At 39.0% G+C, this 25,470-nt stretch overlaps 1 protein-coding gene across 3 annotated transcripts in view; it reads left to right on the top strand.

The window, feature by feature from the left end:
* Nucleotides 1-24,047, top strand: part of LOC111874149 (E3 ubiquitin-protein ligase SH3RF1) — a 41,068-nt gene extending 17,021 nt beyond the window's left edge. The window contains exons 8-16 of one of the 3 annotated variants that reach the window (XM_023869386.2): nt 724-799; nt 2,032-2,357; nt 2,809-3,047; nt 3,975-4,363; nt 6,146-6,297; nt 9,487-9,648; nt 11,325-11,456; nt 14,449-14,800; nt 18,869-24,047. In XM_023869386.2, the coding sequence (XP_023725154.1) occupies nt 724-799; nt 2,032-2,357; nt 2,809-3,047; nt 3,975-4,363; nt 6,146-6,297; nt 9,487-9,648; nt 11,325-11,456; nt 14,449-14,617 (1,645 nt within the window). In that variant the 3' untranslated portion in view covers nt 14,618-14,800; nt 18,869-24,047. The remainder of the gene's footprint in view (nt 1-723; nt 800-2,031; nt 2,358-2,808; nt 3,048-3,974; nt 4,364-6,145; nt 6,298-9,486; nt 9,649-11,324; nt 11,457-14,448; nt 14,801-18,868) is intronic. The other 2 variants (XM_023869387.2, XM_023869388.2) reach the window with 2 other exon arrangements.
* The last annotated feature ends 1,423 nt before the right edge of the window (nt 24,048-25,470 follow it).

The raw sequence follows: 25,470 nt of genomic DNA, 5'->3' as shown, positions 1-25,470 counted from the left end.
TAACTAGCTATGTCCTGCTCTGGATATCAGGTGACAACATTTGTCCTTCTTTCATATTCTACATGGCCTTTGTTGAAGAGAGTACAGATCCTCCTTGTTTCATGTGAGGTAAAATTGCATTTTAATGCCTTGAATGGATTTAGACTGATTTCACTTAATAGCACTCATTTACAGCCTAAGTACCAAGAGAGTCTGTCACACCCCACTATAAAAATAATAAGAAAAATAAATTACACATGTAGCGAAAATACACAGTCGAGTGAGTTTTGATAGAGACAAGAAGCATATAAATACATCATGAGAAAATGTAACAAAATTGTGTGTGGTTTATGAGTGGTTGTAGTTTCTGAGAATAGCCAGTGTTTGTGCCTGTACAAAAGCACAGTTTTACTGTACTCGGTTTGTATAAAAAAGTCCCATAAATGGTGGGGATGACAACACTGGAAACTCCTCACTACTGCTGTTATATGCTTCTCCAGCCCCTTCTGACCTATGTCAACCAGTCAAAAGTTCTCATCACTTGCAAAGTGTATCACTACCAACATTCATCTGAACAGAGTGCTGGATGACTGGAGAGGAATGTAGGGAAATATGCTGAAGAAGGAAGCATAACAGCTGAAGGATGATGTGGAAGGACTTCTTTTGTTACCTCAGTATAATCTATCTGTTCCAGGTGTATTTATTTTATTACATCTATATGTCATGGATGTTTGTGTTTTACAGGCACTCTGCTGAGATTTTGAGCCCTACTGAAACATCACAAGATTGTCTTAGCCCAGAACACACCCTGCAGTCACAGGTTAGTTAATTGTGGAGATAGGATAAGCAGAAAGATGAAAAGTGTCAAAATGCCTGTATGACCATCAGATTTGTTCCAAAATTAAGCAGATCTGTAAATAGCAGTATGCGTCAATGCCGACTTCTCTACCAGATGTCAGCATAATATGTGTGAGTATCATTGAAGTCTGAGGGACAGCAAAGAAATTTGAAGCTTAATGAAACAATAAGATGAGTGGACATATACTGTTACGCATTTATGTGCTGTTGTAATACAGGTCAGTTTCATAACCCCGCATGTTTGTGCTTACAGATGTAAAAGTAAAGTAAGTAAAGCTATCCCTGTAACAGGCCATGAAGGCCCATAGGGTTGTGAGACGTTGAGGGTCCCACATTATCTAGACAATCGGCTCAAAGGTGGCGGTAAAGTTGTCAGCCTTACGCACCGGCCATACTTTAGTCCTCAGGAAAAGTATTTAATTAATTCCTGGTACTCATTTCTGTTAGAGGCTGAGTAAACCCCAGGGCCATAGTGCTGCTGGAAGGATTAGGCCAATTGAAAAAATCCATTGACCTCATTGGGACTTGAACCCGCGACCTTCCGGCTTGTAGCATAGTGCCTCAACCAACTACACTACCGATTTGGATGTGTTAATATTATTGACCATGTTTAGGTAATTGGGGTGTATGTATTATGTACCCCTGCTGGCTGAGTATCTTATTTCTTAAATAGTAATACTATTATTCCTGAGTTTAAATAAGGCTGCCACCAATGTAGAAGTTTGAGGTTTTAAATCCACTGTTTCCTGGTGATAAAATTGTTGCTCCTGAATACAGTTTGTACCCCTTAATGTCAGGATGTGTAAAACCAGTATTCATGGATGATAAAGGTTAATATTCACCACCATGAGAACCTCGCACATCATGAAGTGTATGCTGGTTTACAATGTGTGAGCATGCCCCAAATGTCTGAGGATTCATAGTTTATTATCTGCAATGCGACCCTCATTTAATGTTCCTTGATTTAAGGTTTTTCCTCATTGAACGTTAATTAAAAAATTTCAAGTTATTGCTCTCAAAATTAATTTCTTCCATTTGAGATTTTCCTCATTCTAGTGTTACTGGTCCCAAGAGAAAAGTTAAACCAGTGTTTCACTATAATTATAGTGAAACACTGGTTTAACTACTAGTTTAACTAGTTTAACTACTATTATAATAGTAGTTCCATGAATGTTATAACTAATGATATTTCAGGTGGGTGGTAGTGGCGAACTAGTTCAGCGGCAAGGTAGCCAGCAACATCGACGATCAGGAAGTAGTGACACAACAGCACCAATGGTAGGCAGTGGATTGACTCCACCACCCCCACAAGGAGCACCACACCACATCCCAACTACTCAGTTGCCTGCAGCATACATCGCACTCTACCCATACAAGCCCCACAAAGCTGACGAACTGGAACTGAAGAAGGGTGCAATATATACAGTTACTGAGAGGTGTCAGGATGGTTGGTTCAAAGGCACCTCCAGTCGTGCGCAGAAATGTGGAGTTTTTCCTGGAAATTATGTTACACCTATCAGGTGGGTACTGCTTTCTGAACTTACACTTTACCAGTGGGGTAGTGTATCTACTGGGCAGGATGCATGTTGGGCCACAGAGCTTGTCTGGATGCTGTGGTGAACAGAAGAACCTCTGCCCTTGACAGTCATCAGTTATCTCCTACAAACACAGGTTGTTTATTATAGCATATTAAATCCATGGTCTCAGCCTCTGGCTTCTTAGTACATGTCAGTGTCCAAAGATGGTTTTTATTTAGCACAGACTTAACCATATACTTTACAACTGTTGTTGAAGTCCCAAATAAAATTGTGTGTGTATGGTCAATTATTAGATACTCCCACCTCAGAAAGAGGTTCTCTAGCTTTGTCTAAGCGAGAAGACATCAGAAATGTCCACGGAGACCATATCTGGAGGCACTGGAAATCAGCCAATCAGTGTATTAACATCTTTCTTTATTTTTTCACCCAACAGGTCCCTAACAGCTGGACAGGCACAGTTGCTTGGTCTTACACGAGGTCCCAACAGCTCATCCACATCACCACAACAGGGAACCATATCTGGTAGTGGCAGCTGTAGTGGTTCCCCGCGCAACAATCCTGCAACATCAACTCCACCTCTTGAACCACGCAGTTTCACTCGTGGTGGCAGCAGTAAGCAGGGATCGTCCCCCCACGTATACAGTCCTCGTAATAGTCAGCAGAGTCACAGCAGTAAGTTGTTCAGACAGCATACAGCCTGTTGAATTTTCAGCAGGAAGTAATTGAAAACAGACTTCACCAAAAGTACCCAGGGTCAGTAACTTGAGAAGTTTTGAAGAGAGCTACATGTGTATTCTCTGGTATGTTAGTACTGAAGGGCTGCAGACCTAAGTCCAACAAACCTGTCGAGTAGGTGGTGCAGTGATTCCAGCACCAGTCCATGGGATTTTTTTGTAAAAGGGATCTCTTTGCTGGTGCTGGATCCTGCATTTTGGATACAGTTTGATACATGACACATTTTTGAAGAAGAACAAACAATTGTTCATATTTACCAGATGTCTCCCTTGTGTACTGAAGGTGGGGCCACTGAATGTCTGAATGCCACTCCAGGAGATGAGGATCCCACCGCCAGTTAAAAGCAGCAGCTTTCTTAGAACTTCATCGTGGCAGCCCGGGTTCAAGCCCGGGTCTGGTGAAGTGGGATTTGTGGTGGACTAAGTGGTACTGGGGCAGGTTTTCTCCGAGTACTTCGGTTTCCCATGCCAATCTTCATTCCACCAAATTCTCCATCATAATCACCTGGGGCAGGTACAATAGGCCAATCAGTGGCCAGCGTGCTGAGTGGACCCAGCTGGACTCCACCCCCCACTATTAATTCTTAGAACTTCTTCGCAATTAATAATATGAAGTTCCCAGACGCTGTGGTGAAAACAAGCGTAACTTTTAAAATTTAATTCTTAAAATAGTTTTATGTTGCATGATGTTCAGGTGACTGTCATTGTCTCAACGTGAACAAAGGACTAGCAGAATTTAGTTTTCTTTAAAATGAAACTTTTAAAATCTGCCATTCCTAAAATTGAGCCATACAGGCATGCATCTTGGTCTGCCTGTGCTTCCACAATGTTCATAATTTGAAATTACTTACTTTTCTTCTTTCAGCAGTCACCACTAGTGCAATTACATCACAGATTCCTCCTGAGCTTCCTCCCCGGTCATGCAGCCCTTCCCTCTCCTTGTCCCATCAACATGGTTCCCCGTCCATATCATCATCATCATCATTGCATCATGGTTCTGCTATCTCTTCATCTTGGCATGGACAACACCCTCAGCAGTCTGGGACATTTGGGTCAGAACTGACTTCCAGCTCCACCCCAGTCACTCTTGGTCGCAGCCATAGTGCAGTTATGGCAACCGGCAGTACTGCGACTCATAGCTTTGATACTACGAGCAGTACGTTGGGTCGCAGCAGTGGTGGCCACATGTCAACTACTGTTGCACCACCACCAAATGTTTCAGTTACAGCCATGAGCAGTAGACCATCGGATAAGGTAGAGTCAATTAGTTGCAGCCTTTCTGTTGTAATTTTATGAAATATTCTGTAGGAAATGCTGTATAATCATCTGTAAAAGTGTCTCAGATGTATTGAAGGTAGAAGATAATGGATGGTAAGGTCTCTGTGCCACATAGTTATGTAGGAGAATGGAGGTGTATCTACACACATACTTGATACTATGGAGGTGAGAGGTTGGCTTCATGCCTCATTTCTTTACCCCCAAAGAAAGAGCCTACAGAACCTGCTGGATAGAAATCTTGGTGGGCTGTGGTGCTAGTCTGGTTGCTGTGGGGAAGAGCAAAATCTCTTGCCCCTGTCTGGAATCTAACCCTGCTTCCTTGGTTTTCAGATGTAATGTAATAAATTAAAATGGATCTTAAGGTAGTAGGGTTTGGAGATGTGAACCTCGATGTTGCATAAAAGGTGGGGAATTTCTTGACCAACTGAACAAATAACAGGTGCCAAAGAAGGACTATACTCCATTGAGTTAAATCATACCAAGGCTATATGACCCCTGATACAAGAGCATAGCCCTGTGTACCTTAATGTAGGATTTCCAGGTGGTCACATGTTTACCACACACATTGTCATGCTCTCTGCTTTGCAAATGAATCACCTGATGATTCTTCCCACCTCTAGACATGCTGCTATGTTGTACTGCATCTGCTGCAGACTTAGCGAATGAATGCTTTGATGTCTGGACTCGAAGTAATCCTGAGAACAGTACTGCATTCTCTTCTTTGAGTTTTTGTGTGTGTGTGTGTGCATATAGGCGAGGCCAGGGATCTAAATCGTAGTGTGTCTGAACCTGATTATTATCGCCTGCATTCTTAATAACTGTTGATTTTTCTTTTTCTGTAAATCTTATATATTTATGAGTTCTTTAACCCTTACACCGCTGCGGTCGACATATGTCGATCTCTGAAAAAGAGGGTGTCCTTGTTGCGATCGACAAATCCCATATTGCAACTTAGATTTTCAAATCTCAGGTTTCTTTGCACCAATCTCATTCAAACTTGGCGGGTGCATAGAGTCAAATATTGGGAATGGAATGAAGCATCATTTCGATGGCTGCATTCTTGTGCCCTCTAGGTTAAGAAATGTAAAAAGGTTGCATCTGCACACCGAGGCATGTGCTCCGTGGTCATGTGAGACGGGTATTTCGCAGGGCTAGTAAAAATGGCTTTGTATAGTGTGCAGTGCTTTCGGTAATAGTTTTCAATAAAGTTGTGGACTTTGGTCAATAGGTAACATAGTGATAAGACTAGGATAGTGAATTATGTACTTTTCTGGGCATCTTGGACAACCCTGATTTAAATGGACTTTTCCTTTGTGAAAAATACTGAATAATTCAACATTTTTGCAACTTCTGCTGCCTGTTCCCTGTCTGAGGTAAGATTAGTTACATTTTATCACCAATTTTCATATTTTGCACTTAAATTATTTATAAAAGATTTATTAAAAAATAATTCAGCACAGAGGGTACTGAGAGTTACTTAACAAACTAGCAGTGAAAGGGTTAATTAAGTGATATTTTTGAAAGTTAGCTAACTTTAGATTATAAAGGGTTCAGTGATTGAGTTTAGCGCTCTGTAACGGGCCAAACAGAGTAGGTGTCTTCCCCTTTCGCCTAAGGACGGAAACAGATCCAGTTTCCGAAACGCTGTGTATAGTGTTTTTAGAATACTGGAAGATGGACGAAGTCCAAGAACCTAGCAATTCCAACAGCTAACTCTACTCTAACATCATGTGCATTTCATTTTTTAATTATTATCAGGCTAAAGAAAAGAAAGCAAAAGGAGGACTTATGAGTCGTTTCACCAGCATCAAGAAGTCCAAATCCCCACCGCCCGCTACGTATTCTATGGACAATCCAGTGTTTGATGATGGAGGAGTGGCAGTGAGTCCTCAGCACCCTGTGCATGTCAGGTAAGGTAGAATCCATGAAATTTCTGTCTTCATGATATACATTCCTTTCCCTAATGCTAGAAAACGTGGTGTACAGACATCCGTTGAAGGTAAGTTCATTTTTAATTTATCTGAATGTTGTGTGTTGTTCAGCTTCTAACTACAGTTCATGTTGTGTGTGTATGTGCCTCTGTGATGTCTTGCAGTGACAATTTATCTGTTATAACAAGATGGCCCAATGGCATTCTTCCTGAGAACTCTTTTTTTTTTCATCTTACGCATCTCCCTGTTGCCAAGAAACGGAAACATTCCTGCACTTGTGAAGTAACTAGGTTCTCAAGTGGTTAATATGGACATTACTGTCTTTTGGCATGTGACACCTTACAGTCTGGCTGAAAGGTACCAGTGTTTTGGAAGGAAGCCACTGCCTCTTGAATTGTCCCCAGGCACATTCCAGGATAATACAGATCAGGTGTTACTGCTGTCGTTTTAATTTTTCCCAGTGCATATCATCCTGTTGTTCAGCATCATATAGTCTGGATAATTATGACACTGTTTTAAAATAGCACACAGAAGAGGCTAAAATGTTGATGTATTTCTACCAGATTGCATGGCGTCACAAATCAGAAGACAGCAATCTCCATTTCTACACTAATTAGAAGTGTAGGATCTGCCTGGTAACAAAATTAGATAAACCACAAGCATACAAATATATACCAGTAAGAACTAGTCTGAAGCATTATAACATTACGTATAAAATTTAACAACGGTAAAGTTTTTCCATTCGTAATTAAGCATGCCATGAAGATGTATTAGAGGATGGAAGTATATTGCCACACATTCTTAACCTTGACACTCTTAGAATGTGAATGGTCAGTGACACATTGAAGCAGCATTACCTCCTGTACACCTTGAATGGGAGGCTGGATGGGCCCCAGAGCTGGTCTGCACTCTATGAAGAGAAATATCTCTCTGCCAATAATCAGATTTTTCCCCTTGATAATGCAGCCTGTAGCCTTGTCATTATACTGACAGCTGTCCTAACTCCACATTTGCAATATAGACTAGTTACCCAGATAACTGACTGGTGGGGGAAAAAAGAAAACAAAGCTGTTTTTTCATCCCTCACGGTGATATTTAAAAACAATACTTGTACTGGTAAACTTTCTATTACTTTAAACTCATCATTATTTTCCAACCTCGCTTCCCCTTCCCCCCTGTATTTGACAAATTTTTTTAATGTCGTGAATATTTCATATTTTTATTTTGTAGGTGTTTCTGCTGCAACTTCTTTTCTCTTTTTCATCAATTTTGTATCTTCAGTACAATGTATTCATTTTACAATTGGGATGGAATGCATTTAAATAAATAAATAATTATTAAAAGTCGGTTTTGAAAGGCTCTTTTGTTGGTGGTGTGTTATAAGGATTACTGAATGTCAGGTACGTCACCTCCAGGTCCAGTGACTGAGATTGGTATTATCTAATGGGGCCAACTGAGTAGGAGACCCCCCCCCTTCATCCGAGGATGGAAACAGATCAGTTTCAGAAACTTTGTGTTCCCTTAGAATATGATGGACAAAGCCCAGATGCCCAGTCATCTCAAGTTACCAAAAATATTTGACAGTAATCACCCATTCTCTAAAAGCAATAAATGGACATTTTCTGTAGGAATGCTGGAATTAGATCAGAAGGTACAAACTACTGAATTAGAGGTGTGTACAGTGAATGTTTGTATGTGCATGAAATAGTTGTTTTCGGCATGTCTGACCTAAGTGATGCTTGAATACACGTGACTTTATTATGAGAATGACTACTGCTGTGTAAATATGTTTCATGTCAGAATATCTTTGTTCACAGTTTCACAGAATAACGATACAAAAATGGACAACCTTCTTCTTTCTCATTCTGCATTAAAATATTCTTAACAAATATTAATACATTTATAGATACAGTATATTTCATTAACCCTTTGAAGCCTGAAGGTCAACTAAATAGTGTTTAAAATTCAGTTATTGCATCACAGTAAACAGACTGTGTTTCCATTACAAAAACTGTTCAGTTAGTTTAGTTTAAGAAGATACCAAAACCCATTAATACAGTGTAACCTCTTCTTTTGGGGGCCAAAGGTTTTGAACACTGAACTGAGGAAAATTTTAAATGGAGGAAATTTAACACTGGGATTATTGGTTTGTGTTATTGAAATTGAACATTAAGTGAAGGATATTTTTATATAGGGAACATTAAATAGGTGTTCTACTTTAGTATATTCTGAGGGCAGAATATGTAATTTTTTAGTATCAAAACAGGTGGTGTATATAGTAACCACTTTTCTTTGAAGGGTTAGGACCATAATACATTGTTAGAATAACTGTCCCTCAGTAAATATTATTTTTGTCTATTTGTTCATTGAGTTAGTTCACCATTGTTCCCTAATGCTTCAATTGCAATATGGCTTCTTTCCCTTTGTTGCTTTGGCATAAATTAAATCACGTGGTTCCCATTCGTCAGATGAAGGGTTTGTAAGATATTTTTCGGGAAATCCGTCAGTCATATGATCCACAGGATGTGGGATTTTGTATGGCTTTAATATGTTTAAGTTTGAAAATTGTGGTACTGTTATATATATATTGTACCATCATGGTACACCCTAACTCTACGGTTGAGTGGACAGCTCTCCTGTTTCATATTTTGGATGTCTCATGTTTGAATCTCAACAGCTGCTTGCTTCCATGTCATTTCCAACTGAAAACTCATATCATTTGTGATGTGTCTCAGTGTTGTCCAGGAGGTCACCAGCGTTTCAGAGGAACATACATACCACCATATTTGAGATCGATGAGAAAGAAACAAGCTGCAAGTGGAGCTTGCTTAATCTAATCTTTGACCCTGAAGACAGAGGCAGTATGTTCCCCTGAAACATCAGTGAACATACTGGACTGCATATCGCATCCCAGGAGGTAGTACTTTTTTATAACCGCTGCTGTGAGAACCTCAGATGCTTTCCAGGTCCTTCTCGACTCATTATTCATTGATCATAGAACCATTCAACACTTTAAAGCCTGAACTACTGACAGCATTGTTAAATAAACTATAAATAAAAACAAATAAAATTCTGGTGAATGGGTCCCATTCTGCTTATCTAACCGAACCTAACCTTGCACTTTGTGTTGTTAGTTTGTTTGTTTGTGTATCCTTGTGCCACTCACAGGTCTGGCTCGTGTCCCAGTCAGCTTCTACAGGTTCTTCCACTAGATGGTAGTACCGCACATCATCGCCTCTTTGGCTCTTCTGCTTCTTCGGGCTCACAGAGAATTAAACATAAAGAACAGCGACCCAATGTAGTCATGGCTAATCTGGCCCACTTCGGAAGGTTGGTTGCTCCTTTCTTTCATAATTTGTTTCCAATCTGCTGCACTTGCTCTTTGGAAGTATGTTGCATCTTGCTAGAATTTATCCTACATGAGTCACCATGTAACACTGTGTATACTGGTCGATGGTTACCAACATTTTGGAGGAATGTGTAGTCTGCATCTTCAGGTTAGAAGAGTAAGCCAAGCTTGGAAAACTGTTATGGATGTAGAGAGATGGGGAAGCAGGATGCGGTCTTGGGGTGAGCCAATAGTAAGGAGTAAGAGGAATGCGCAAAGAATATTGGCTCTCCAAGGGCATTGTGAATGGGAGAAATCATGGTTCTGTATTAAACCAATACAAGGTAGTTAAAGAATATTCTTTTTGCTGTTCTTACTCCTGCTGGTTTGCCCAGAATTGTGGTTCAGGTCCTCCCTTTCCATAAATCATACAATCTTTTTCAGAATATATTTATGTCCTGAAGATGGAAGACGCAAATTCATTCAAAACATTGGTAACTGTCACATTACATAATATGGCATCCCAGGATGCATTAATCTGACATCCTAAGTTTGCTGGTAATTGTGGATTGTTTCACCTGGTACCCCATCTGTGTCCCATTTCCTTTACTGCCGTACTCCATGCAGATTGTTTAGAATGTTAATAAAATTATCGTCAAATATGATATGTTGCGTGTGGTCAAATGTCTTTTTCTCTGAAACAAATACAACCCATGAAGAATATTATATTCTGAGATATAATGCTGTATAGTCTGTTTCTTCTGAAACATCTGTTGACTTTTAGTGGACTACATGGTGTTATATATATCCCAGATGATACTGCTGCCCATAACCACCGCTGTGAGGACTGCAAACCCTACAAATATAGTTCATGTTTTTAGACGTGACCTCTGAGTTGGACATGAGAAGTATGAGAAGAAGTAGCAGGGTAACACTTGCAGCTGTGCTATGGGAGGGTGGGTAATGCAGTAGAACTGATGACTTGTTATGTGACCCATGCACACCCCACAATGCTTATCTCAGTTGACTCAACCAAATCTATTGCATGTTCTATTGAGAGCAGCCAGCTGTAAACACATGGACAGCAACTACATGGATAATTCCTGACCTTATAATTCAGTTTTTTTTAACTGGTCTTGCCAAGAATATCTGAAATTGTCTATAAGTATATGGTTCTTCTCCAGTAATTCCCCTTAATCTATGTTATTGACAGTGTTTTAAGTAAACTGTAAATAAATAAAATATTATAGTGATAAGATATCAGATGAACACTTTTATGTTAATGTGTGGCTGGCTTTCTGGAATGTAATGTGAAGAGTGTTGAAGGTTTTCCAGTGTGTTCAGCAGATGTTGCACTTGCCGTGTTCAGGCTTGGTGTCTTTCAACGGGGATAGGTCTCGCTGTGTACATTGAGGTGGGGACAGGAGCAAACTTGTGATTGGACAAACCAGAAGAAATCCTTAAGTGGACAACTGCAGTGTTTACTGAAATGTTTTAAAGCCAGAATAATTCTGTAGTGCTGCATATTTCTGAAAGATAAAGTCATACATTGAACATAAGCTGCAGAAACCTAATGACAGGAAGTACTATGTATTTTTATTTCCACGGAAAATTTAAAATTTGATTTAATTTGTTACCATTTTGTTTTTATCACACTCTTGTGTTTTGTTTGTGATAGGTCGAGTGACGGTAGTGCCTCTGGCAGCAGTGGAAATCATCGCAAGTCAAACTCGTTAGATGCAGGCAGTGCTGGAGATGGTGGTGGAGGAAGGAAGACAAATAAGCCCCTTTTCCCACCTGTAAGGGAAAGGTAAATAAGTAATATCTGATGTTATCCTTCTTTTGTGTCATCATTATGTTAACTCTTTCTCATCCTTTACTTTTACATCCTCCCAGTGGCTGTGCTGTCTAAGGCTTTGCTTTGCCATTAAATAGTGCATACCCTTCGTGTATTGCACAAAAAAAAAAGTGTGTGGGTTAAATGTTGAGTTTGGGTTCTCATAGTGATGAAAATAATGATTTCTGTTGCCTGGAAAGTAATGCTTTGTAATCTACTGGAAATTTTTACCTCAGTCCATGAGCCCATAGCTTAATCACTTAATGACCAAAACTTGTATATTGTAGAGTGCTATAATGCTACTTCTTACTTTGTAGTATTCACATTGTGATGCGTTACCTTACGCCCATCGCTGCGACAACTGCTACAATCGAATTGGACACTTCCATGGCAACGAATATGTGGAAATTGGGGAGTTCCCGCAGCGACAAATTGTAGCAATGGATGAGACGAAACATGTTACCGGTGTATTCTATAAGAAGCGTTCCCGTAACAACGGACTGTCTGAACAGCGGTAACAGAACCGTGAGGAATGGTGTCTGGTATCTGGTCGGCATAATGCCTACATAAGCAGAGCCAGAGACGACACAGATGAGAACGAGACAATCTTTGGATAGCCGCCGCCAGAGACAGTTGAGATCCAACCATGGCCAAGGATAGTTGAGACGTCATATTAGAGTATTGGGCCAGAAGTCAGGTGATACTGCAAGTGATAATAATTGTAACGTGTGTAAGAGTGAGTGTCCAATAAAGATTCGCTAAATCCAAGACCCATGTGAAGCTATTTGTCGCGTGACATACCCAACACGTGACAACTGGTGTCAGAAGTCGGATTAATCGAATTTAAAAGACTGCACTTACACATGGGACTGACAGGATGGAACGTCTGTTAGTGGGCCAAGAACAAATGATGACTGGCCACAAAGAACTACTGGCCAAACTAGAGGATGACAGACAGGCCAGTATGAAAGCATGGCGAGAAGAGATGGCCGCCATGAGAGACAAATGGATGAATACCAACCACAATGAGACGTTGACCTGCCGAGAGATGAAGGCACGTCAAGAAGAGAGAAAGCCAACCTCACTGGACAGGAAACCTGAGGCGGCACAGAGAGAAGAGGTTCCCAAAGTAGATGCCGAAGTAATGCTGGTCGGAGAACCAAAGAGGAAAAGGCGCAAGGACCCCAGGTGTGGACGCCACAAGAAATTGGCCGTTGCCCGCAGAGGGACAACACGCCGTGCGAAAGTGGCACAGAAAACGCCAATAGACCGGAAGGTGTCCTGCTGTGCAACAGTAGCATGGCTCAAAAGGAACATCTTCAGGAAATCTATGTCCCAAGGTAGGTGTGGACCGCGGCACGAATTGGCTGCCGACAGAAATATGACTAGCTATGCAGGTGTGACATGGTGCAAGGGAGATCTCGTAAAGAAATATTCAACCAGGATCAATGATGAATAAGAAACCTGGAAGGGAAGAACGGGAACAAAGAACATAGGCGGCAGATGGCCGCTATGCCAAAAGAAAAGGGATGCCATCGGAGGGTGTAGATCAGGACAGCTATCACACCTAGGAGGGATAAGAACTCGTAAGAAGACCTTCTGTGAGATTGTCAGCAAGAAGATCGGAAAGCGAATAGTTGGATCTTCTGTCAGCCTACGACAAGACAAGGATTGGACACTGTGGAGGTGTTGACCCCTTCCAAAACGAAAAAAGGGAAACGGCCGTATGGGAGGAACTGGTAACGTAGAAGCACTGGCATCCCTAGCAAGAATGAGTGAGGAAAGAATGAATGTGAGACAATGGGTGTTCCCGCAGCAACAAATCGTAGCAATGAATTGTCATTGAGTAACAATGGATGAGATGAAACACGTTACCGGTGTATTCTATAAGAAGTGTTCCCGTAACAATGGACTGTCTGAACAGCAGTAACGGAACCCTGAAGAATGGTGTCTGGTATCTGGTTGGCATAACGCCTACATAAGCAGAGCCAGAGATGACACAGATGAGAACGAGACAGTCTTCGGATAGCTGCCACCAGAGACAGTTGAGATGTCGTATTAGAGTATTGGGCCAGAAGTCAAGTGATACTGCAAGCGATAATAATTGTAAGGTGTGTAAGAGTGAGTGTACAATAAAGATTCGTTAAATCCGAGACCCACGTGAAGCTATTTGTTGCGTGACATACCCAACACGTGACAATATATTCTTCTTTTCTAGCATTGTTTCTGTTTTATACTGGTCTTCAATCTGTTCTTTCTTCCCACAGTCCCCCTGTTTTGATTCATTCCAGCTCTTTTCTTTCTCCTTGCTGATTTTCAGTACTTGGCTGGACCACCTTTTTCTATGTTGTCCCACAGGGCTATTTGCTTTAAATTTTTAAATCTGTTACCCTTCTCAGAATCCTTCTGTCCATTTACTTTAGTGTCCAAACCATTATAGTCATTCCTCTCTAACTCTTTTCTGTAATCTAGTCTTACTGCTAAGGATTTCCTTTTTAATTCTATCCATACTTGTTCTCTCCTCAATACTTCTGAGAAATTTTGTATCCATTGCATGGATTTCGCTTATGTTTCTCTTTGTAAAGTCCATGGTTTTTTGTTATATATTAGTATCGATTTAAAATATGCTATGTAGTTTATTTCTGTGTTTCTGTTTGGAGGGTGCAACTGCATAAAACTGATACCAGGTTGCTCTGGCATTCTCTAAGACTTTTGTTCAGGAGGTGATTGTTCCAAATCTTAATGGGGAGACTGCCTGTTAGGATAGTTTTCTCTTGGGTTTCCTCAGACCCTTCATCAATGCAGGGAAGGTACCTCACTTATGCCACAACCACTTTCACCCAGATGTCTTCCAGTTCATCACTCATGTATTATCCTACCATCCGATGCTATATGGTATTGATGCTGAAAGTGTCATTAAATATCCCACAAAAAGAATAAAGTTGATGTGACCATTGTTCAACAGATTCCGCTGCATTGTGCCTTATCCTCCAAACAGTGAAGTTGAACTAGAACTGTGGGTTGGAGATATCATTTATGTACACAAGAAACGTGAGGATGGCTGGTACAAGGGCACACAACAACGAACAGGCCGTACTGGACTGTTCCCAGCAAGTTTTGTGGAAGGTTGCTGAGATTCCCCACCATGCATGATGGAATCTTGCATCTAACCCAGCCAAGCAGCCAACAACGAGTGAAATGCGTCAAAGCTCTCTGAAAGGGTTGTGGAGGTGTGATGAAGTCATGCATTGGGTTTTGAAATGAACAAATAGTGATTAAAGAAATCCTTATTTTTACAGGTACCATGTTTTGAGAAGGTAAGAAGTATATTGTGATGGGCTGTTTAATTTCCAAATTATAAAGGGAAATCGTATTGATGTAGCATAGTTAGATATTATTAAAATGGTCAGGATCTTCTGTGATAGCCATTTCAAATTAGCAGGCTTCTCTAGACCATTGTAGACTGAAAGATTCAAATTTTCAATTTTTGTAAGTTTTAAAAAGCATTTAACAAACAGAAGAAGTTGTAGTTGCTATAAATATTAGTTGAAGGGTTGTAATAATTGCATGGATAAGGGTTCCTTGAAGTGCTCACAAAAGGCAAGAGTTAATTTAAGTTAATTTTTTTTCGCTTAACTTACATTTTTGTCAACTAGCTGTAGATTCTTACTAGAAAAAGACGCAAGAAAAAACATGTAAACATGAAGATTTCTGTCTTCTGGGATATAACGCCATGTAATCGCTGAAAGTCAATCAACATTTTGGGGGAATATGTCAGCTTCATCTTTGGGGTCGAAGAATAAGCCAAGCAAGAAAGCATGAATCAGGGTGGAAAGCAGAGCTTGCTACCTGCTTGAATTCTTCTTAACCACTTCTGTTTGAACCTCGAATCATGCGTGTAAAGATGAAGGTTTCCCCTGGTGTTATACTGTAGGTTCCCATAGTGATAACTATTAATTAAGATTGTCTTCTGAGATGTGACACCATGTTGTTTGGTCAGTAGGTGCCAGTGTTTTTGAGTAACTGCTACTATGAAGATTGAAACAGCAGATTTCTCTTTAACATCAGTATCTACAAAACAGACTACATAATACACAAGGTCATATTTCAGAAGATCAGAACCTTAATGAAGTTTTCCATTGATTAAGACTATTCTTTTAGGCTTCATCCATCATAGCAGTTTTTCAAAACAGCTGTGTTTTGGACAACTTTAGTGGATAGAGGGTGTCATGTGGTCAGCGCGACAAAACCGCATGGCCGTTAATCTCGGGTTTCTAGACCGCAGGCACTATTTCCTTCAAGTAGTTCCTCAATTATCCTCATGAGGCTGAGTGGACCTCGTTCCAGACCCACCACTTCTCAGAAAATCTGGTAGCACCAGAAATCAAACCTGGATCTCTGGATCTGTAGCCAGGAACTCTGACCACCAGACCACAGAACTTTGCCAAGAAGCTTTGGTCGCTCGGTTGGTATAGTTTGCTCACAGACTAAAACCATGGAGTTTAGTTTTAGTGTTTCAGACATTTGTACTATTTCCATCATAAGGTAAATAAAAATCTACTATGTTGGGTTGCTAGATATAGCCACTCTCAGACTGGTTTTAGGCCAGTATAGAATTTCTATCCTTTCAAATATCAAGCCCCATCATAGAACTGCCTGCCAGAAATGCTGAGGCTGCTTGGGAGTATGTATGAACACACAGGAAGCCCTACAGTATTATGGCATATTTGACCAGTGCAAGAACACTGAAGTCAGGAGAGAACTGCTCAGGAACGGCTCTGCAAACATGCCTGTTGCTAGGCAACAGCAGCATAACATGCAACAGTGGAGTAACTTAGAAGCAGTTTTCTCTTCGCTGTCCATGCCAATAGCTATGTGATGCAACAATAGGAGAACTGTTTGGAGAGGTGTTTTGTATACAGTCTTGTGCCGAGGCTCCGTAAGGAGTCCATTGTTCATTGTGAGTTATTTTGGTAGTTGGAAGCCAGTTAGCTCAGCTTGGGAGCTGCAGCAGAAGGGTGCCAGCCAGTAAGGACAGGAGCCAATGGACACAGAAGCTACAGATGCTATATTGTTGGAAGCCACTACCAAGTGGTGCAGTGAAGACCGTTACTGTGAACACAAGTTGGACCGCCTCTGTGGCCTAGTGGTCAAGAGTTCCTGGCTACAGATCCTGAGGTTCCAGGTTCGATTTCCAGCGCTACCAGCTTTTCTGAGAAGTAGTTGGTCTGGAATGGGGTCCACTCAGGCTCATGAGGATAATTGAGGAGCTATTTGAAGGAAACAGCCGCTCCGGTCTAGGAACCCGAAATTAATGGCCGTGGGGTTTTGTTGCACTTACCATGCGATGCCCTCTATCTCCTAAAGTTGGCACTAACTTCACCGACAAGCAGCAGTCGCTCAGTCAGTATAGTTTGCTTGCGGACTTAAGCCACAGATTTTTTTTTTGTTTGTAATTACAAGTTGTGTCGAAGTGTCCAATAAATCTGATTACCAGTCCATACCCCATCTATAGTTACACTTTATCATTTGGCAATACTTTCCTGAAATGACCTTCAAACAACAACAGGAGTATTTCACATGAAAGCTTATGGGCGACAATGGACAACACCCCTTGTGAACTGAAATAGAATGCACCAAAATAATATGGGTTTAATAGAAATTGTAATGGTTTTTATCTTGTTTTGCCTTGAAAAGGAAGTACAATGTGTGATTTTAACATGGACTAACACAATGTAGCAGTTTTAAGATAATTTAAAAAAAATTTGTAACATATCAAGACACCTGAAGATGGCCGTTTGGGGCCGAAACATGTGTCAAAGTGTAAAATGTTAAACTGAAATTAAGATTAAGTAGTGAATAAACAATTGTTGCAATATCGACGGACAATAAATACATGACGTTAAGGAAAGCTTATTCATTGCTGTAAACATTAATATGTCTCACTAGATGACATCAGTTGACAGAAGTGCTATATTAGTTGGATAATAATAAGCCGATATCCAGTTGCGGCAGTTTGAATATGAGTGCCTCAAGCCAATATAGCGAGTGTGTGACACAGTGTTAAAAGACATGGAATGATGGTCACAGTCCAAAAGAACAGCCATCATCAGTGTGTCACACGGTTGTCAAGAAATTAAAAGTAATATCTAGTGGGATGGACACCAGGTAGAGTTGCTCCTTGCTTCTTGCAGGTTGCTTGTTTGGCATACTCTCCAACCCTGAAGATGGAGGCAGGATATGTCTCAGAAATGTTAGTAAACATCTCCTATCAGATCACACAGCATCACATCCCAGAAGACAATAGTCTTCATAGAGGAACCTCAAATCCAGTTTAGTTTATATTTGCCTTTGTTTGTGGGTACCAAGGAAGAGGTCTGATTGCCCTGCATCCTGTTCCATTAACTGTGTTGCTATTCATGCAATCTGTGTGTGAATAAGTGCAAAGGTTGATATCAAATGAGATTGGTACAGAGTTCTTTTAACTGTGGAATGTACAATGCAGATTGAATACCTGCAGTAAGACTCATCATGAGAATGAGATGTTCCAAATGTGATGAGTATCAAGCATGCCAGGGTTATGAACAGTCAGTGATGTGTTCATTAGGAGAGACTTTTTATTAATATTTAGAATTTCTGAGAAAGTAGAAATTCTCAGGTGGTGCTCAATATTACATTTGTCATGTTATTTCAATGTGGTACTAACGGGGAGTGTTTACATAGGATGATACAGTGTGGAAATTAATTCAGAGTAATATGGAAGCTCATCAAGTATGGTGTTGAACTTTAGGAAGTTGCAAATTAATATTTTTTTTTTTTTTTTTATTATTTTTATACTGAGACTGAGGAAACAAGTCCCATGGATTAAGCCCCCCCTCCATATCTCCCTCTAGGTGTTATGCTTCCCCCTTCAACATGCTTCTCTGTATTCCCTTCCAGTCCAGTCATTCTGCTCACATGAGTGTTAGTAGTGATATGTGCTTTGGTATGATTGACATAGGCCACAGAGTGCTGGAAGGGATTACAATAGTAGGGTGGAATGGGGAAGCCTTGTGCAATGTCATTCTTGGATTCCATGGGAATTCTTTCTGTGGCCTCAGTGTTGTCACATATGTAACTGTTGTGGAGATTATATTTCTTGTCACCAAATCATTTAATTTTCAGTCAGTATATGTGTTTTGAGCTGTGACTAAATCATTGCTTTCAGTGATCCAAGTTATGACAATTGTAATGAATCAGATCTTGCATGTTTAAACATTAAAGTGATTTTACTTATTGATCTGCACAAGAGATTACAGTTGGTTTTATATAAGTTAAATTTGTATTGTCGTGCCTGTTGTTAGCATTCGGTTTGCAGCAGCACAAAAGTATATGTGTATTTTCAGATCATCACATGGATTACATCTCTGCAGTCTCACAGTGATATGCAGATCCCTGGCTCTGCCTTCTGTAACATTATAACCCCAAGCTCAGGAGGAAGAATGTAGCACTGGTGTCACATCTTCATTTCAACTGCAAACGTAGTCACTAGCTTGCAGTGGTGAAAGCAATTACAATTATGTCTAGTGATGGAAAGAACTGTCAATTGATCCACTTGCAAAGCAGATATTGCTTATGGTTTCATATCAGGTTAATAAACCAAGCTTTACTTTAGACTTCTAATTATTGCAGATTAAGAACCAAATGATGTCTGATCATGAACTCCCTAACCAGAGCTGGGGAAATACTTTTGAGCTTAGAGGTTCAGGTGAATGGTGGACCATAGTTCTTAAGAGCATTTGAATATTACGACCAAATTTTTAATTGATATGTCAATGTTTATCTTAACAAAAGTTATAAATAATAATGTTTATCCTACATAAATTTGTATGTTTATGATACAAGTGTGGAAGTTTTGTAAGGGTATTGCCAACACCTTCCACATCTTCTATTTGCATCATTTTATCTACTCTGATCCCGCAAGTTATCTGTACTACTGTCACTGACACACAGGGTTACAGTTTGAGCCAGTGGACAGTGATAACTACAGGAGACAATAAGTATTGTTTTCTAAGTAGAAGTGTGATCAGTTTCTGAATTTTAAACATACTATGCAGAAATTTCGTTCATTTATATTAGTGTTTATATCTGTAAAACAGGATTGCGATTTCATCATGGGAATTTGTGTCATAATAAATTTACATTGTGAATATTTGCAATGAAAGCAACTTGTATTTATCTAATATTTTTGTATAAAATACAAGCATTAGTCAGCAGTATGAATAAGGACTTCAAGATGTGTATACATTTTGTGTTTGAATTGAATAACTTGCCAGTAATTCAATTGTGAGTGCATATAAGGGTAATTTCTTTTCTTTGCATGTTTTAAAGTAATGTTATTACTTCCATCTTTCAACTTAATAGTAGTTCTAGTTACCGAATTTCTTCCAAAGATGTCATTGTATATATAAATGTGAAGATTTTGTTAGTATAAATGAGAAATTAACTTTTAAAATTAACACAACGTGACAGCATGTTTGTGATTGAAATACAGATGGAATGTTGCAGTATTTTTTTGTTATATTTGTAGGATTTTATAGCTCCTCTCACATTTTCTTCTACTTGCTCATCACATATTTTACCAGCCTGTGATTTAGGACATATATTTTTTCCTCATTTCTTTGTTGTCTCCAAAATAAATCACCATGTACATGTTCTTTATATACTGCAGTGGGTTGTAAGTTCTTACAGTCAGATAAATATGGTAGTTGGATTTATATAGTTCTGCTTACATTGATGCTAATATATACAGGAGATTGAATTTTTAGAGTTATAAATCTGTGTTTTTTTTGCATTTCTTGATAAGGTAGACCGGTTTAGTGACTATGGATGTGCGAATGTATATATGTGTTTCAAAATGTTTCTGTCACAATCTGCATTAAAAGGCAGAGCACTGGGCATGGTGTGAATGTGGCAGATCATCTATATTTATCACTGTGTTCATGCACTAGTAAGGAATTTGGGCGAGTGACTGCATTGCCAGTCTTGCTCTGTTCTGACATTACCCAGTCTGGGTTCACCCCCCTGCCTGAGCCGATTATTGGACCATGTGCATTAGAAGACAAGAGAAATGTTTCCTGTCCTCTTGTTTCATTGTAACACTAATGCACTCCTACCCCCAGCCTGACCTTTCTGTTGTCAGTTCACTATACAGCCAGCAGCCAAAGGCATTGAAATATCACATCCATTAGTTTTTTATAATTATTATATTGACATCATGTCAAGGGCAGGACGACCAGTTTTTGGCATGCGAATGGTCTTAGAGAAATGGTATAGTTGGTGGATGATGGCAGTCAGTGAAAGCTTCATGACCATTGCTGTGAGAAATAGATCCTATAGATTCTGTTTTTTCTTCAGGTGAACACAGTATAAAAGAAAACTTCATCTGTTGGGCCCTTCAGTAGAGCTACTTTCAAACCAAGGTCACCAGCAAGATTTAGAAATTGAAAGCAAATACCGTTTAATGCCAAAGACCATCTACAGGGAAAAGCTTGAAACTATTCCAGTTGAAACAGAAATCATCTGTGGGAGATAAGCCACTCCTATTTCATTTTGGAATGTAAAAGAATTAAACCGAATAAATTGCACTACACCAATAAAATTAGCATACAGACCAGCAACTTATTACATTAACATAAATACTGAGCCAAATGGATATTACTGTAAAGACAGCTTTGTGTTAATGCATATAATGAGTTGAAGTGTTGATATTCCATATATTGTATTATGCACAATAGATACATATTGATTACAGTGCAAGTGCAGTTGGTTACCTAACCCTTTATAATTCTAATCCTAATTGCTGGACATGTATTACTGATTTTGTGGTGAAAAGTTGAACTTCCATCTGTGAAATCCAAATGTGGTGATCCTGCATGTGATGGCCATTGCAGTTGATACCACTCTTTTTTAAGTTTATTTTTCAGAATGTTCATGAGTAGCTGCATCACTGGTGGCTTCTCAAGAAGGGTTCAGCTGTTATGTTTCAGAATATCCCCCCTCCCTCTGTTATAATTGTTACGCCTTTTACAGATATCAGTTTGAAGGTTAGTGCACTTTATGAAAATTTTTTTTGAAAAGTGCACTTTCTGTATAATAGGGTTGTGAAGTAAAATATCATAGTTTTCTTCAATTCCTTTTTAATTTAAATTCAAATAGATTTATAAAACATGTGCATCTCTATCCTTGGCATAAATATTGTTTTTGCATTGAAGTATTGTCTTCTCATCCATGCTTACTACATTTTCATGAAAGTATTAAGCATCTCAGTGTTAACATTCACTGCCATACTCCCATGCTGGGATTTTACTGACTGAGGCATCTGCGTTTCCATGAACTTAACCACATTCAAAATGGGAACAAAAGAATACAAGTGAAAAACAGTTGACAGTCACTGTGTATGTCTACTCTTTCAGGCTTCAATAAGTTATGCTGAAAGTTTCTCTGCATTTTGTGATGGATGGGAGGGCACGACACTTTGTCATCTGTATATTTGAGTGTACTGTGTTCATCAACATCGATTTTCAGGAAACTTGGTTTGAATCCGGGGGGTCAGCTGTAGTTTAAGTGTGGCTTAGAACAAAACACATTCTGAAATATCACTTTGCAAGTAAGGTAAACCTATGGAAGCATGTGGAGATAGTGCAACTCAATGCAGAGACTAAGAACAGAGAATTATCTAATTTTCATCCAGAAGTGAGGGTGGAACACCAATACTCAGGTGACAAAATATGTACACATTGGGAACAGTCTGTTACTTGATGGGATCAGCACTGGTGTGCAGTAAACTGAAACCAATCACATGATAGCATCAGCGGTGAATGTGTTAAGTGGGATACATTTTATTCTTTACTTTCGTGGAGAGTGGTGCAGGAAAATTATGTTTCTTGTTGACCCACTATGTACTAATAATGAGCTTGTAGGCACAGCCAAAAGCTGAAAAGCCACCTGATGAGTCTGTCTCAACCTTTTCAAGTTAGTTTTATCTCTTGGGCATTTACATACAATTCCAGGGTACTGAAGGTTTTTGCTCAGAGATGGTCTCAGGGGTTGATGAGTAGTCAGATGTTTAAAATGAACACATTATGCCCCTTTATTACAGTTTGACACATACCATGTCAACATTATATCATTACATATTTAAATATTTGTATACTGCCGTAATTCACAATTTCTGTATGATGTGTATATACCAAACTTGTAATCATTTCTCACATTTATAAATATCCATTTACCTTAGGGTTTTTTTTAGGTAGGTTGTTATTATAAGAACTTTCAGAGCAAGTAGTTCTGATGTCACAGATGGAAATGTCAGAACTGAAGAATTTGCAACTGCCATTTCTGTATTTAAGAAGTTGATATTCAAGGATCAGTTAGAAAGTAACTACAGACAGTCTAAGCAGGGCAGCGTTTGTTATTATACCATCACCATAAAGATCTAATGCAGAACTGGTATCAATTATGATAGGACCAGAAGATAGTATTAAACGACAGTGTTCCAGTCAGTATTACACCATCAGCCTTTGCTAAGAAATTGTGCTAATTTTATCAAGCTGTCTTTCTAGAACTTCTCACTTTTATAGTTTGTATATTCAGCAGAAAATCATGATTTCAGAGTGACCCTCAAGGCTTAAAACTTGTAAGGGTGGATCAGTGGAAAAGGTATTTTGTTTATACCTTAGCTAGAGACGGAATTGTGAAATTGGTGGCATTACTTTCAAACTGACCCTTGTGTAATATATTATATGTATATATATATCTTCAGATTTTCAGCACTAATATACCAAATTAATTTGCTGCATTTCTTTATAAAATATTAAGATGGTGTTAATTCTGTGTTTTTGTTTATTAGGCACAAGTGACACTGTTTTCCTTTAGATTGTCGTCGGAGTTGCAACACTATGTAATTTTGGCCTGGTGCCGGACTCCTGTCCCTGTATTGTGGATGAAGACAGAGACAGTGTGTTACTCCAAAACATTGACATCCACATACAATACTGTGTTAGACCACAAATTAAACAGTCACTACCATGAAAACCTCAAAACTAATATGTTTTTCTTTCTTTTATCTGAGCTGTGATGTAAAACAGAAATGTCAGGTTGACATGACTGTAATAAGAATACTCAGAACTGATTCTGTTTGCAGTATGTAAGAACTTGGAATGCATAAACTGAATTGAAGAAGGAACACAGGCAAAATTTAGTCAGCCTGTATCATTGCTTTGTGTTACAGTTTAACATGTGATGTTAAGTTCAGTGTTCTTCAAGATACTGAAGTAATACCGACTTGAAATATCTGCAGATGCTGGCTGCAGAATTCTTTGGCAAAGATCATTGAGTTCAGAATACAATATACTTATTTAACCCCTTCAGCCCCTCGTTTTTAAGCACTGATATACCTTTTAAGAGTAGATTTTTTTAATGGTGTTGGAAATATCAAAACCAGTATTTCAGGTTTTACATACATACCTGAAGTATTAGAATATTTCTGATTATTCTCTTGATTTGTGTTCATTGAACAGCCATNTATTTGTCTTCAGTCCTCTGACATACTAATATTTAGTGAAGAAGTGTTTGTAATTTATTGTGAAAACTTTTACAAATATTATGTGTACTATTTAAAATGTGAGGATTTTTGAACAGTGCACTGAGATTGAAATGCAGATCTGTTAATTTGAGGCAGTGATATGTTCCCATGTTTGGTCCACACTTGTGCCTCATTATCAAGTCGATTGTGGAATGATTATTTTACAAATAATGTGTGTGACGTGTTTGTAAGTTAATTGTATTTATGTAGGGATGGGTAATAGACCAAACATAGTAAGTTTACTAGTGTGAATAATAATAGTAATAATAAGGCACACAGATTTGAAATTGTTTTAAATTATAATGTTTACATCATAACATATCAGTTTATGGAAGTAGTTCATGTATCCTGTTCCTTGGGAAGAAAGGGACAGTCTTCGTGCTCTCTGATGTTTATTTACATGTATTCCTGTGCCATGCAGTAGTTCTGTAATTTCTATTTATTTAAGTTAAATAATGTAACTCTGTTCAGGATATAGTTGTCTATGTAAAATTATTGTACCTTGTAACACCATTATATTACATTCTTACAACATGGAGTGTCACTGCAGAAATTGACAGCACTGTAACTTGTTGCTGTATTAGATTGTTTTGTCATTTTCTCCCTCTCTGCAAATTGTCATGGGTAAAACTTCCCTTGCAGCTCTTTCTGTTGGGTTAGTTTCTTTTCTAAAGAAGCACGGCATAAGTTTTTCTCCTAGGATCATTTCTGTATTGTAAGGTTCAATGGATGAAAAGTTTCTGGGTGCTTATTTCTTCCCACAACTGTTCCTTTTCAGTTTTTGCTAGGTCTTTCCTCTCTTTGCTGGTATCTAGTATTGGGCTGAACCATCTAGTTCTGGGGACATACCACAAATCTCTTTCCTTTAAATTTAATTCCAATACCACTCTGAATATCCTTGTTCTACATTGTTTTTTTACATTGCAGAACCATTGTAATTGTGTATTCTGTGTTAAAATTTTAAACTCCAGCTCTGAAATTTTCTAACTAAAGAACTAACAGTGTTATATTTCAGCATTCTGTTGCTTGTCGACTTGCTTCCATCTATAATGCAACAAAATATTTTATTTAGTTGTTGCAACGTGTTTCGGCCCTACAAGGTCATCGTCAAGCAACTAATGATTGAAATCACCACACTACATCAGCTCATATGTCAATATTGCATGTCGTTATTTGAGAATATATGCCCATATGCTATTTTCATATTGTGGCATCTCTGCTGTGTTTATTTTGTGTGTAGTTTACCTTAGTCAGGCATGTATGCCTTATATTGATCAGTGCAAGGGATACACGGCAAACCAAACTGTTGCTTAGGAATTAAGACATGGTTTCCGAGACAATGCCTTCATGCAGAACAGTAAT

This window comes from Cryptotermes secundus, unplaced genomic scaffold (genome assembly GCF_002891405.2).
Source record: "Cryptotermes secundus unplaced genomic scaffold, Csec_1.0 scaffold26, whole genome shotgun sequence".
NCBI lineage: Eukaryota > Metazoa > Arthropoda > Insecta > Blattodea > Kalotermitidae > Cryptotermes > Cryptotermes secundus.
The sequence above is the reverse complement of the archived record's forward strand: the minus strand, read 5'-3'. Positions and strand labels throughout refer to the sequence as shown.